Source organism: Chiloscyllium plagiosum, chromosome 35 (assembly GCF_004010195.1).
Source record: "Chiloscyllium plagiosum isolate BGI_BamShark_2017 chromosome 35, ASM401019v2, whole genome shotgun sequence".
Lineage (NCBI taxonomy): Eukaryota > Metazoa > Chordata > Chondrichthyes > Orectolobiformes > Hemiscylliidae > Chiloscyllium > Chiloscyllium plagiosum.
This window is the reverse complement of record NC_057744.1, coordinates 29,672,494-29,684,932: the sequence shown is the minus strand read 5'-3', so window position 1 is coordinate 29,684,932 and position 12,439 is coordinate 29,672,494. Positions and strand designations below refer to the sequence as shown.

The window sequence follows — 12,439 nt, the reverse complement described above, 5'->3', positions numbered from 1 at the left end:
CTTGTGTTTACAGAGTGCAAATATATATACTTTTTTAGTTCAGTCTGTTAGACGCATACTTGCTATTGAAAAAGATTGGCACATTCAGACAATAACCTTTATAATATCCAACTTTTTTTATCATTTATAAATACGTTCACCAGAAGGCCAGGAAATGCTTAGAAACAAACGAAAACAGAATTATTCCCAATTATTTACAAAGTTAACATGAATTTTCCTGATGCCCAGCGACTTGTCATAAATTAAATGTAAAACTTTTCTTTTCCATTTTTTGAAATTTTAATCTTTTCGTACAAGGCAAATCATCTGTACAAGGCTGAGTGAAAGGAGAGTGGGTGGTGCCTCTGTCAGAGGCCTCACCTACTGTCTGGTTCTTCTCCACATTCCTGTCTTCAGTTCATCTCTTCTCCTGCAAATGCCAAACAAACACACAATGTTAGTATTGAACACCAAAGGAATCCAACAATGCAGAATGCTACTGAGCCTAAAAGAGAGTAGATTCAATGACCAAGTGTAGAAAATTAACAGGTGAGCTTATTGAATGGATACAAAAAGTACAAGGGCTTGATAGGATAGATTGAAACAAACTGTTTCCTTTCTTTGCTTAACATATGCTTAAAATTGGAATTTGGTTAGCTGTGAGTACTTTCTCACTTCAACGGTAACCAATAGAGTCCTTCCTTTTGAAAGACCCCAATCCATTCCACAGTAACCTCCAGTATTCCTGCCATTGCCATATCATATTCTTCTGCAAATGCAGGAAATGCAACACTTGCACCATCATACAGGACACCAGGCACTCCTCATAAGTGTATCAGTTTCTTATTTGTATATTACACCAGTCCTTGTCTTCCACAGGGGATAGGGGCATGGACCTCCTGCCAATCACAAAATGTGGATAATGTCCTCTGTTCGAGGAAGGACAGTTTATTGAGGACAATAGGGGAAAATGATGGCATTTGGCTATCAGTGAATAATGAAAAGTGGGTGGACACTGTATTTACTGCTCATGAGCTTCACCTACACTAGGATATCCAATGCAGATTGGGTCATTGTTTTGCAGATTCAGTCTGTAAAGCTGACCCTGAGCTTCAAGGCACCTTTCATTTACATTCTATGGCTCCTTCCATGCTGACCACCTTTGGCCTCCTAAACATTCCGATGAAGCTCAATTTAAGCTCTGAGGAGCAACACATCATCTGACGAGTAGATACTGTCCTGCTTTTCAGATTCAACGTTGAGTTCAACAATTTGAGAAGTGCTGCTCTAGCCCCATTTTGTTTGTTTTAGACAGGAATTCATTTCATTGTTGCCATTTACATCTCCTCTCGGACTTGTATTTTATTACTTTCTTGTTCCTTACTGTCACCTTTAGCCATGTACCATCATCCCTTTCATCATTTAATCTCTCCAAACTAGTCTTTCCACCTAATGATGGACCTTCCCTCTGGGTGTCCCTGCACATCTCTGCCCCTCCACTTGATTAAAACTAGTTACCTACTGAATGGTGTCCAACCCTGATGAAAGGCCTTCCATTTCTTTCCACAGATCCTGCCTATCGAGCATTCTCAGCATTTTCTGCTTCTATTTCACAGATCTTTTAATCCACATTCAGTTGGTAAGGCTTCCTTCAGCTGATGTATGGGCTGGGAGCAATGGGTATAATATCAGAGTTTTCTTATTTGAACTGTAGCCATCGATTGAAAATTCATCTAACTGGGTAAGAATGGACTTCAACTTTTGAACTTCTGAGTCAATCAATTTTGTGGCTGTCACTCCCCAGTGAACTGTTATTATATTGAGGAGAACAGATTGACAATTCGTCAGGGACAGCCCAGTACTCACCACACAGTACTTCCTCCATGGCCCTTTCACCACCCCCAGTCCACAAAGCTACCAGACTTGACGCACAGCTTCTGGGAGATGGTTACTGTCATTGGATCCCCCTGACACCTGCTCAGAAACCACGAACCCTGCTTCTTGGCTGGAGGGGGAGGGGATGTGATTACAGGCTTAAACAAATCCTTTAAAGATGCCTGCTATGCACTGCAAAAATAAAATTTTGTTAAAGCAACAGTTTCCCATGGGAGACCCAAAAAATGGGAACAGGTTTCCTTAGGGTCATTAGGCGATCGAGTTGCACAATCTCTGATATTTGATTCCGTTTCACATTTTTCTAATATTCTGACCTCAGGCAGCACAGAAAAAATGCAGACATAGCACACACTTTGAAGTCTATCCTTATGTATGTAATTCATATATTAAAAGCATGTTCAATTCATTAGACTTCAAGATAGCTTAATACAATCTCTTCCCCTGTAGGGTATGAACTGTCTGTAAAGAAATGGGAGACATTTATCATACATAGATGCCACAGGGTTCAAACAGAATAGAATATAACAAGCTGGATATTTTTAGAGAAAGTGAGTAAATTAATATAAAATAATTACTCAAGTAATTATGATCGACTGTTGTGTTGGGCAAGTTTTTAAAAAATAATATTTTGACAGAGAATCCTGCTATTTATAAATGAGGCCCAGAAGGCTACAAAGGCTAGATACTAACAATGGCAAAAAATCATTAATGGTAAACAGGTCTGAACATAAAGACACCGCCTGGGGTTTCAGGAGCCTTGTAAGTGAGCAACATTCATTTAAGTTTGTTACAGTTTACAGGTCCTGTCACCAGCATCTACATATGATCTAACAGTTGTCAAAGTTACGCTGAACAAACTTGTCTAAAAAGTTTCAACAGGACATTGGATGATTTGGCTAATCTGCAGCAGTTTATGTTACTAATAGAAAAAAAAGAGTGGCTGGTGAATTAGTGATCAATTGCATGCACGTAACTGAGAAACTTCGATTGACATGACGTCTTGAGAAAACCTGTGAGATCATTCCAGTACGTGCACAGAAAACAAGATTAGGATTAGTTGCCTCGCCTGGGGGAAAATGAACTAAATTCCCTGATTTGGAGATTAAGCTATTAACGCTCCTAAATTCTATAGCCAATTGCAACCTGTCACCACAAGATGGATTCTGCTATGACATTTCGAAAAATTTATCTTTATGAATTGGCAACGTTGGAAAATCAATGTTAGTCGCCCCAACTTCTCCTTGAGTTATTATAGTTCTTGTGGTGAATGTGCTCCCATGACCACCATCTGTTTGTTGGCTGCCATGGAGCCAGTCCAATTTACAGAGCCATGATCTCCGTCATAGAATGGACAAGAAGGTAAGTTCCAAACGCATGCCAGCCAGAATAGGGATTGAACCCTGTGTTGTTGGTAGCAACGTCATCCATCAACTTGTAAGTCGATGAAGCAACTTAAACCTTTTCTATAAATTCAAGGTTTGCATAAAGATTTGTAGCTCAGGTGCTGGTTGCCATGGTTGTGGGAATGCTGGTCGAGCTGGCAAGTTGATTTACAGACGTTTTATCCCCTGTCTAGGTGACATCTTCACTGCTTTTGTGCCTCCTGTGAAGCGCTGATGTACTGTGTCTTCTGGAATTTATTTGGTTCTGTTCCTGCCGCTTCCGGTTGTTAGTTGCAGTGCCCGGTATATTGGGTCTAGGTCTGCGTGTTTGTTGATGGAGTCCATGCCATGCCTCCAGACATTCTCTGGCTGTCCTCTGTTTAGTTTGTTCTATTATTGTTGTGTTGACCCAGTCGAATTTGTGGTCCTTGTCATCTGTGCACACAGCTATTAGGGACAACTGGTCATGGTGTTTCTAGCCAACTAGTCACTTAATGCATGACCAGCTATCCCTAGTAGCTGTGTACACAGATGGCAAGGACCACAAAATCGATTGGGACAACACAACAATAATAAGACTAGCTAAACAGGGGACAGCCAGAGAATTTCTAGAATCATGGCACTTACCCATGGACTCCATCAACAAGCACATAGACCTAGACCCAATGTACCAGCCACTGCAACTAACAACTGGAACTGGCTACTGGAAGCAGCAGGAACAGAACCAAATAAATTCCAGAAGACACAGTACAGCAGCGCTTCACAAAAGACTTCAAAACACTGAAGATGGCACCGAGACAGGAGACAAAACACTGGCAAATCAACTTCCCAGCTCAGTGAACATACTCACAACCACGCTTTTCCATACATTTGTAATTCAAAGCTATGAATGGCACTGGTAAAAGCTCCAACTTTCTTTCCATCACACCAGAAATTTATCCCATTCTTACCACCTGACATTGGCAAGTGTTGGAAAGATTTAATTATCCTGTTCAACTGTACTAAGAATGCACCTTCCTTTACCATGAAGTACTAGAGCTGGATTTAAACTTAGAGCTTCTCTGGTTCAGAGACACAGATGCTATCAACTCCACCACAAGACCACCTCCTCCTCATATAAAAGAGTCAGAGATTGACCTGCTGATGATGAAGCAGCTGAGGGAATCTCTACATCAGTATGAGATTAGAATTAAAGCCAATAATGCTTTGGCCCCAGTGGCTTCCCATCATTTTTGGGTGCTGATGTCACACTGGAGGGAGTTGATATAAACAAAACCTCTGCACTGCATGCTGCCAAATGAACATCATGATGTTACAGTACTCTTGTCTTAATGGACATGGACCTTGAGCTTCTGGCTCTCACTGTGATTCTCAACGTATCTAGATGAGACAATAAACAGAAACTTTGTTCTGCCCTCTTCAGCAGCCCTTGGCAGTATTTCAAACAAAAACTAAGGAGCCATTCCCAACAGATAAACCTGAGACATCGATCCAATCTCTGAGCAAGAAGGTCTGGGTTCTACTTGCACTTGCCCCGGAGGTATGTTATAACATATCAAAGAGGCTTTCTTTCTCAGAGAAAGAGAGAGAGAGAGAGAGAGAGCGCATACGTGTATTGGTACTTTCACAGAAGTGTCTATTACACCCAGCCAGCTCTGAAGATTCCACTCCTAACGTAATATTTCAACTCATCCTTCTGCTTTTGCCTCACTCTATTTGCCTCCATATCCTCACAAGGGCAAACATATTTTACAATTGGAAACCTGTGAACGAGTCAACATCGGAGCCTCAGCTACTTCAAGATCTGATTATGACCTTAGCAAAATTCGTTAACTAAATGCTGACACCATCTCGTCTAGAAATTCCACCAAGCCCAAGAATAGGCCTGTAGCAGCCTGGTGCATGCTATGTGTGGCTGTTCCCTGGTTTCGGACAATTCATGAACTTGCTGAAGGGATCACATTACAATGCAGACAGCAGGCAGCCAACACTCTCTATGCAATGTACTAGGTGTACCCCTGTTAGATTGAGCAGAAATTGGGCTTCTTTCTGTTTTCATTTCAGATCACCAATATCCACAGCATTTTATTTGTACACGCACTGCAAGATACTTCATTATGATTCCTCCTCCCTACACTCTCATAATTGTTACAACTCCACTACTCTGCAACTCATTTTTTTTGGTTGAAAATCTCATAGCTAGATGATGATCAGGTGGGCAAAGGAGGACTGCTACATAGTGAAAAGATGTGTGCTCCCTTCACACAACCCTATGGGCAGAAACCCCTCCATTTTATTTATTCTTTTATGTAATGCAGACTTTACTGGCAAAACCATCATTTATTGTGTATCCCTAACTGCCCTTCAGCTGAGTGGCTTGCTAGGCTATATCAGAGGGCAGTTAGGAATTACCAATTCATTGTGTGTAGAGAGTCAGATGTAGGCTGAACCAGGCAAAGTTGGTGAATTTTCTTCTCTAAAGGACATTAGTTAATCAGATGGATTGTTACAATATTCAATAGTTTCATGGTCAACATCACTGAGACAAAATTTCATTATTTTTTAAACAGAGTTCAAATTCAGTTCATTCAGCTGCTGAATTTGAACCCATGTCACTGAACAATAGCCTGGGCCTCTGGATGACTGGTCCAGTAACATTAGCTGTACACCATTGTCTCCTCTGTATCAGGTCACAGAGAGGTCAATACCTGGAGCTTAGTTCTCAGGTCAATGGTTGCAATACTATAGAATGCTTAATGATCTCTTCGGAGTTGGCAAGATTAAAAAAAATTCTTTGTTACGTCTTACTGCACCTCCACTCTCTCAATTCACCATATTTCTTTTGCATATGACCTTTCACGATCTAACATGCACTGCAAGATATAACTCCTCCTCCCTACACTCTCACAATTGTTACAACTCCACTACTCTGCAACTCATATCTTTTATTACCAATAACTTTACTTTCCAACCATTCAACTCCAAGAGCATCCTCTATACACTTCATTGGGCTGTCACTAATACACTTTTTTATTTATTGTCAGAGAAAGTCCCAAACTATTTATGAAGACTGGTGCCAGAAGGAGGTGAGGTCACCTGCACATTTCCAGCTTTTTGTAGGACAGTGTACTGTACTGATCATTGGAGGCAGGGGAATAGTCACAGAAACTTTCAGTAGCCAAACTGGAAGAGAAGATGACCAGAGTTTCTTTACAGAATATTCTCTTCTAGTCCTATCAGTAGGTTACCGTAACTGATGTGTGACAAACAAAGGGAGGAACATGCCAATCTGCCTGAATAAACATCATCACTTGATTTGAACCCAGCTCATACCAACTACCTAAACAAACAGATGGAGAAGGGATTTGATTAATGTATCATCTGGTTGCCAGCTCTGGCAATGCAGCACTCTCACAGTAACTACACTGAAAAGTGAGACTCCATTACCTATCCACGTTGGAGGTTTGCATTTTCTGATTCTGAGGAAAGAACACCACCTACTGAGTACAGTTCTTGTGGTGCAATGGTAGTGTCCTACCCCTGGGCCTGTATGCCTAGGTTCAAGTCCCCTCTGCCTCAGACACGTCTCATAACGTGTCTGATCACGTTGATTAAAACAACTACCACCCGCTGAGCCAGGCTGACAGATTTATCAAACCGGCCCAGGTTGTGTACGATAGCGATCCCCTTGAAACAATGATAGGGGACGTGTAACATGAAACGATGTCCACAGGCAACAAAAACACTTGCACTTTACTCCTTTTGATGGAAAACAAAAATGTTTTCAGATCACAGATATAGTGCCCCACATCTGAAGCCCAGTCCATCTCTAGCTTAGTGTCTTGGGAAGGGGAGCTATTTGAATTGAAAAATGTGGAAAAGTGCAAGAAGTCGTAAAAGACCAAAGTCATTCTGGGTCAGTGTGCAACATCTGGAACAGCCAGATGTTGCACTAATGTTTCCATTAGTGAGCGAAAACATGTCAGGTGGGAGAAACATTATGTGGTGCATAAATACTAGCAGAGACTTATTGGGCTGAATGGTGTTTCCAAGCTGGATGTAGCGTAATACTTGCACCCTTACTACTCAACGGATAAAACAAAAGTTGTTTGCTGAGGGTTTAAAAAAAATAACAGATCATCTGATAAAATTTGATTGGAGTTCATCTTGCTTAATACTATTCCTGAGTGTTTTTGTTTCTATGTTGTTCACCCTGTCCTTCAATAAAGGCTAATGAAGCAATGTGTTGTATTAGGCCATTCAAATTAGTGACCCTGCCAGTTACATTCAGGTTGCCTGTTGCTAGATGTGGTGAATTGAGTGAACGACTCTCTGACTATGAAACTCTTCTTTCTAGGTAAATGTTGCAGATTCGTTTTGCTAATCTGATGTATTGCATTATAACACTTTGGGATCTGGATTGAAATCCAGCAAGGCTGTTGGGATGTAATTCACCTTGCACAAGTTACCAACTGGGAAACTGCAGACCAGTTTCAAATGGTAAAGGGGCTACAGAACAAATACCCCCTCCAACCACAAACCACCACCCACCCCCACAGATTTGACACACACTATATCAGCAGCTGCAAGAATAGCTGGTATGTGTAATGGGAATGCCACAGGTGTAAAGTCAGAGATCTCTTAATCAAAGCTGGGCCAAGAGTAATATAAAGGAAGAGCTTCCATTGCTACAGTGTCTTTCTTGAGGCCAGGACATTGCATTGAAGCTGATGAAGGACTTTGAAGTGCAGTACTTGTGGAATATAAGGAGAAACAATGACTCACAGTAAGACTCCGTAAACAGGAAAGGAATAAATGATTATCCTAATTTGTTATGGTGATATTGGTTAAGAGATAAATATTGGCCAGGAAACTTCCTGTTCTAATGATAGAGCCATTATTCTTTTACATCCTACCATTTGGGAAGACAGGGCCTCATCAGCGAGTCAGCACCACCAACAAAGCAGCACCCTTGCTGTATGGCATCAAAGTCGTAACCTAGATCATGTTATGTACCTGAGTCTGTGACATCAGAGGATGAAATCATGACTGTCGAAAAGAGATGTGAATGCTGCTGCTGGGCCAGTATGGAGCTAAGGCCAGAATGTAGAGCAGAAGTAACTTTGTTCATTAATTATTTGATTTAGGGTTTCGATACACCACCAATGTCAGCAGAGGACAGAGGTCATGATGTACAGCAGCTGTTGCATCCTATATACAAAAACTTACTCAACCATGAGCTGAGTCTCCACTTGGCAACCTTGCAAGCCGTTAGGATGACTTTAAGAGCAAGTTCCGCTGATGAGGAGGTCATTCAACAAGTGGGGCCTCAGACTAATTGTAGATCTGATTGAGACAGGACATAGATTAAATCTCGACTGAAGACTTTCCATTTTATTTTCTCCACAATGGCTTGTAGAAACAGTCTGCGGAGTTCCCATCTGAACAAAGCTCAGTCCCATCACAGCTCGACTGACAGCATTCCTGTGACAGATACACCGCTGGAATCTTCAGACGAGATGAAAGAGCCTTTGTGGAGGAGCCAAAAGACACAACAAAAGAGAAAAAATATTGAAAGGAATTGAGGCTGATGGTGGCCCTTTGCATAAGGTAAGGCTTGACAGGTCTGTGCAGGCCTTAGAGCCCAAAGCCATCTCACAAGCTGTTCTTTCCATTCCAGTGGCAGTTACATTAAGGGAGTATCAGGTAGATAAGGTGCAGGGCTGGGGGTTGCTCAGTGAATGTTAATACAGTGATTAGCTTTGTAATCTAAGACACATTATAGAGCTCTAAAGGACTTCTAACATCATTATCTGCAAATCCTTACCCTCCAGCAGGAGCTCTCTGGAAAGAATTTTCATCACCTCTGCAACAAACGCTAATTTAACTCTTAAAATACGATAGCTTGTAAAGCTATTTTTCAACGCCTCATTCAGACACACTGCCTACATATATCTTTGTTCCCTTGGAAATGAAGATCTGTAATTCTAAAGACTAAGTTGCTATTTTCCAACATATTACTGCAGTCAAATGCAAAACTACACAATAGGATAATATGACAATCAGAGCTGTACAGAGACAGTAACTGTTAGAACAACCCCAGCTCAAATATTTCTGTATCGACAGAATGACTCTGTGACATTGAAAGAATGCTGATTATATTTCAAAGTCAGGCTGCTAGTGACTTGCAGGTTTCAATGTCCCTATGTATCTGCTGTGCTTGTCTTTCCAAATGGTGGGGGTTGTTGGTTTGAAAGGTGCTGTTTAGGGAGTCTTGATGAATTCCTGAATGTTTGATGCTTTGAATCACCATATTGGACACTAACTTCTCTCACTACAATTACTGAACAACACTGCTTCATCAAACAAGTACCATGTTTTAACTTATGTTAAACTTATGTCATTTACACCATGTGATTGAACAATCCTTCTGTTAGTTTCATCCCTCATCAGAGAGATGGAAAAGGTTATTTCAGCTGGCTAGAAGTGCAGACCAGTGAAGCTAAAAAAAACTTACATTAGTACAGAATCTTGCATATCTATAAGATATGTTAAAGTATGGTGCAGGCAAGGCATCACTTTTGAAGTACTATTACTGGTATATGGACATATGGGATATACAGTCCTGAAATTCCATAGGGATTTGTCTGTAACATGCTCTCTAAGAAATCTATGGGTGAATTTAGGCAAAACCTCTTTACCAGAAATAAACACGCTACTACATGGGAGTAGCTAAGGCTAATAATATAAATGTGCTTAAGGAATAGCAAGAAAAATGTTATGCTGATAGAGTTAAATGAGAAGAGATGTGAAGATGTTCACGTGGTGAATAAACACAGCAATGCATCGGTCAGGCTTGTGACCATACAGCTCCTTTAACAAGGTTATGGTGTCCATGTTTTTTTTCTCAGAGAGGCCGTAAAAGACACAGAATCCCAAAAGTCTAAAGTGAAGGATTTCAGAGCCAGTTTGATTATTGCGAACAGATACTCAGGCAAAAGGCTTTTAAGTTTAAAAAAAAACACTTGTACAATGAAAGGGGAGAGGTCAATTCTCCCAGTTCAGCTTTTCTCTGGTTTGGTTTGGTCTGGCTATTCGCTGAGAACAGTCAGGCAGGTTTTGTGAAGCTGCTGGAACTAAAGAAGCAGGTCCACATTGGTACTCCTTCTCTTTGACATCTCTCCTGTAAAACCCTGTGTTTGATTTTACCTCTCGTGTGAAGAGGTATTAATGGGGATTGTTGTAAGTATTTGGAACAACTTCATTAAGTTGGGATAATCTGTTGGGTCTTCAGATAAGTTATTCAGTCATCTGTTCCCTGTTGTTCATGTTTCATTTGGCAATCTTGTAAATAAATTCTGTTTTGTTTAAAACTAAGTGGTTTGACCAACTGCATCCCTCCCACATTACACCTGCTTAAAACAATGAGCAAAGGTAGGGTATGGGCTACTTTCTTGAAATGTTTTGGGGGTGTCTGGCCTGGTCTATACCAGGCTGCATGATCAGTTTCTCTAGTGCAACTTGTGTAATTCTGGCCAGCAGCTGGATCACTTAAGATTTCTGCAGAATTACAAAGGGATAGTCTTGTGGAATTTCAGTGACCTGTATTCACCTATCCATGAGCTGAAGAGAAAACTGTAGGAGATGTTCGGAGACACGTTCACTCGATGTAATGCATGACTGAAAATATAAGAGTACATGACTGGTTAGAAAACTACCGACTCTGCGGACTGGCCAGTCTTGCTGATGTGAATGGCGGTTTAATTGTCCGGCGAGATGTCTGTCACATGCCCTTTGGTGAGTACAAGTTGGTTCTATGTCTGATATTAGTTGTGGGGTGTGGGATGATGGCTGTCTCCAGAGGAGAGAAAGATACATCATTCGGTGTGGCAGGAAGGGTTACTGCAAACATGTTTCTTAACATTTGACAGGCCCTACGAAGTCTTTAAGAACAGATTGCTGTCAGTATGGCATGTGTTACAGTATCACATGCCTCCAATCTTTGTATTGTGGAAGTTGAATGAGCTGCACCTTACCTCACTACGGTCGACACCAGCTCCTTTGCCTCGTCCTGCTAGGTGACCCCGTGACCCTGTTGAACCTCTGGATGATGAGCTTCCTGTTGTGGAGCAATTACTCGACACTTGACCCCGTTGCAGGAAGGTGGGTTTACTGTACGGTATCAAGTCATCCTCTGCAACAGCAAGTTAGACAAGAATACACTGAAGAGTTAATCCAACAGCCAAAAACTGCCATCTTTGCTTGCTTGACACTTCTCACATTACAAAACCCTTCCCAGTCAATAATGGTCGACAGTACTTCACAATGGTATTGGTCTAACAATCCAGGAATTGAGTTCAAATCCCTGTACGGCAAGGTAACACCAAAGTATTTAGTTGTTTGCTATTAAAGTCAAAAAATAATTGGTGTAAGAATAACAGTCATGTTGTGAAAGAAATACATTTACATTGTCATAACAGTTTATAACCCCAGATTTCTTACAAATATATTGAATTCTAATAAAGTGTTTTTTAAAAAATTAATCACATGCGAAAAAAAATGGGGTTATTCTAAATCTGTCTGACAAGGCCCTGTGTGAACCCATGGAATGTCACACCTGTAGAGTGTCAGGAAAACTTCAGAGAGAGAGGCTTGAAATGAAGATATAATAAGGGACTGACCACACATCTCAGCAGAAATCCACCTCCTGTGGATTATGTTGCAAACTATAGATATTGCACTCAGAATCGTAATGATTTGGAGAACCTCACCCAGAGACTAGTCATACCAATATGTCCTTCAGGAAAAGGAACCTGACATTCTCACACAGTCAGATTAACAAATAATCAGGTGTGAGAATGTCAGATTCCTTTGCAACATAATCCACAGGAGGTGGATTTCTGCTGAGACATGTAGTCAGTCCCTTATTATATCTTCCTTTCAAGCCTCTCTCTGTGACGTTTCCCTGACACTCTTCATGACACTCCATGGGTTCCATTGATAATTATTTGTTGATTATTTGATTTGGTTTTCACTGCACTTAGGACTCTTAGGGATAGGGTGATTAAAAAGGTGTTTAGCACACTTACCTTCAATGCTCCGTCCTTTGAGTATATGAGTTGGGAAGTCATGTTTGAGGCTGTTTAAGTCATTGGTGAGGCCTTTTCTTAAATACTGTGCCC

General features: G+C 41.0%; 1 protein-coding gene across 6 annotated transcripts in view; it reads right to left on the bottom strand.

The window, feature by feature from the left end:
• Positions 1-260: 260 nt before the first annotated feature.
• Positions 261-12,439, bottom strand: part of robo3 (roundabout, axon guidance receptor, homolog 3 (Drosophila)) — a 561,002-nt gene continuing 548,823 nt past the window's right edge. For all 6 annotated transcript variants that reach the window (XM_043676839.1, XM_043676843.1, XM_043676840.1 and 3 more), the window contains 2 exons: positions 11,294-11,451; positions 261-409 (listed from right to left, as the gene is read on the bottom strand). In XM_043676839.1, the coding sequence (XP_043532774.1) occupies positions 398-409; positions 11,294-11,451 (170 nt within the window). In that variant the 3' untranslated portion in view covers positions 261-397. The remainder of the gene's footprint in view (positions 410-11,293; positions 11,452-12,439) is intronic.